The sequence below is a fragment of the Citrus clementina genome, unplaced genomic scaffold, assembly GCF_000493195.1.
Source record: "Citrus clementina cultivar Clemenules unplaced genomic scaffold, Citrus_clementina_v1.0 scaffold_7, whole genome shotgun sequence".
Taxonomy (NCBI): Eukaryota; Viridiplantae; Streptophyta; class Magnoliopsida; order Sapindales; family Rutaceae; genus Citrus; species Citrus x clementina.
In genome coordinates, this window is record NW_006262075.1 from 7,117,771 (window position 1) to 7,120,057 (window position 2,287).

General features: G+C 39.5%; 1 protein-coding gene across 1 annotated transcript; it reads left to right on the forward strand.

The window, feature by feature from the left end:
• The first annotated feature begins 1,132 nt into the window (after window positions 1–1,132).
• On the forward strand, window positions 1,133–1,976 carry LOC18036303 (germin-like protein subfamily 3 member 1). The gene has a single exon (XM_006426591.2). The coding sequence runs from the start codon at window positions 1,188–1,190 to the stop codon at window positions 1,821–1,823; it is 636 nt and encodes a 211-aa protein (XP_006426654.1). The 5' UTR covers window positions 1,133–1,187; the 3' UTR covers window positions 1,824–1,976.
• Window positions 1,977–2,287: the final 311 nt, after the last annotated feature.

Genomic DNA, 2,287 nt, shown 5'->3' on the forward strand with positions numbered 1-2,287 from the left:
ATACCTCCCAAAAATAATTCTAAAAATAATTCCGAACGGATCCTAACTGATGTATAGACAAATTGGCTGGCATTGCATCCCAATTATACGGCGAGTAGAAACCTTAGCAGGAAGGGAATTCGTATAGGCCACACAATGTCTCCATGGTCCCCAAGTTGACGGACGCAAGACTTTTAAATATCTCCGAACCCTTTTAGCTGTCAGATTGTCTTCTTATAAACTTCACTTCTCTCTTCCCATGTGCCACCTATCTCGCCGCAATTGGACAAACAATCGGTACTTTCCAATTATCTCCTCGATTCTACTGATTTATCTTAGTGTAGCTCCTGAATTTCTGTTGCCATGCACCGCCGTAAATTATTAGGCTGAAATTCGATTAATAAATTTACATGATATGACAACAAACGAGCCTGATTTATACTTAAAATCTAGCTTAATTATAAGCTAAAGATTGTTGTATATACTTTAGTACAAAAAATTATTTTCAGCTTATGAGAATTACTCCCTTATCGGGCAGATAAATTTAGGATAACTGATTAAACACGTTGAAGCAGCCCATTTTAAATGTGCAGTTCAGAATAAGGTCATCGCATGCATGACGGCGCCTCAATTTGTACATACAAGGTTCACATTATAGCCGATGCCAGCGGCTCTCAAAATAATAGCCAAGAATTTCAACTTTGGTTACAAATTTTAGGCTGCCTACATGTTTGGGTCGACCTGGCTCTGTGTGTGTTTTTTTTTTTTTGGGTGGGGGGGGGGGGGGGGGGGGAAGATGCCATTATTTTTATCCTTGGGCTGTGCAATTTTCAAAGAACAACTGCCATGTAAATCAGGCCATCGTTCTTCGTCATGCTTGTCACTGTTTGATGTTTAAGGGTACTAAAAGAAAATATTAACTTTTGCAAGTCAATATAATTTATTAAAGTCGTGTTATATATAGTAAATTAATGACATGAAAAAGGAGATTCCTTTTTTTATTTGTCTGATTGTGCTCCCAATGGCCCAGATGCTTCACAGCTTCAAATTTTTTTGTCTTTTTCTTTTCACTCATTAAAATCCTGCATGTACATTTCTGGAAATTGCAGCAAAATCCACTCATGCACAAGCTCTATATAAGCCTAACCAAACCCATCAAACAACCATAGCCATTATCATCAAAATAACTACACTAAATATTAGTCAAAATGCTTCACATTCTCTTCTTCTTCTTCCTTGCTTTCGTATCCTCTTCCTCCAATGCTATGGTTAACGACTTCTGCGTCGCTGACCTAAAGCTGTCGGATAGTCCCGCCGGCTATCCTTGCGTGCCCCCTGCTATGGTTACCGCTGACGACTTCGTATTTTCGGGCCTCGGCGTGGCCGGAAACACCACGAGTATTATCAACGCGGCAGTGACACCTGCATTTGTAGCTCAATTTCCGGCCGTGAATGGCCTCGGACTCTCCTTGGCACGCCTAGATCTTGCAAAGGGTGGCGTAATCCCAATGCACACTCATCCAGCTGCTTCCGAAATCCTTCTTGTTGTGCATGGCTGCATAACTGCCGGGTTCATTTCCTCTTCAGCTAACACTGTTTACGTAAAGACGCTTAAGAAGGGAGATATCATGATCTTTCCACAAGGGTTGTTGCATTTTCAAGTAAATTCCGGCGCGGACGGAGCCCTCGGTTTTGTTAGCTTCAACAGCCCGAATCCTGGACTCCAAATCACCGATTTCGCCTTATTTGCCAACAACTTGTCTTCCCAATTGGTGGAGCAGACCACTTTCCTTGACGATGCTACGGTGAAGAGGCTCAAGGGTATCCTTGGTGGCACCGGCTAGGCTTATTAGTTACCACATTCTTCATTTGTAGTTTTGAGTTCTTAATTTCATTTAGTTGCTAATGTATTTGATTGTTGGAATTCACGAGTTAGTATTTTCTCTGTTCTCACTTCCCCTATCTTTTCTTCTGAATAAATAAAATTTCTCTCATTATCCATGTGTTACCCAGAATGGGAAAATACATACACACACACACACACACACATATGTATGTATATGTATATGTGTATATATATATATATATATGTATATGTATATGTATATATATATTAGCACACAACAATAATTAGCACCTTAACCAAGCGCAACCCAACAAAGAAATCGAATACAATTATAAACCTCAAGCATAAATAGGCTTATATATTGCTCAAGAAATAAATTTGAAGAATAAATCAAGAACTGAGCATTACAAGTATTGATGCAAATATTGAATCTTAGAATGAGGAAGACGTACATCATTAGTC

Coding starts and splice junctions, on each gene's coding strand:
- LOC18036303 (XM_006426591.2), top strand. CDS start 1,188: ATGCTTCACATTCTCTTCTTCTTCTTCCTTGCTTTCGTATCCTCTTCC.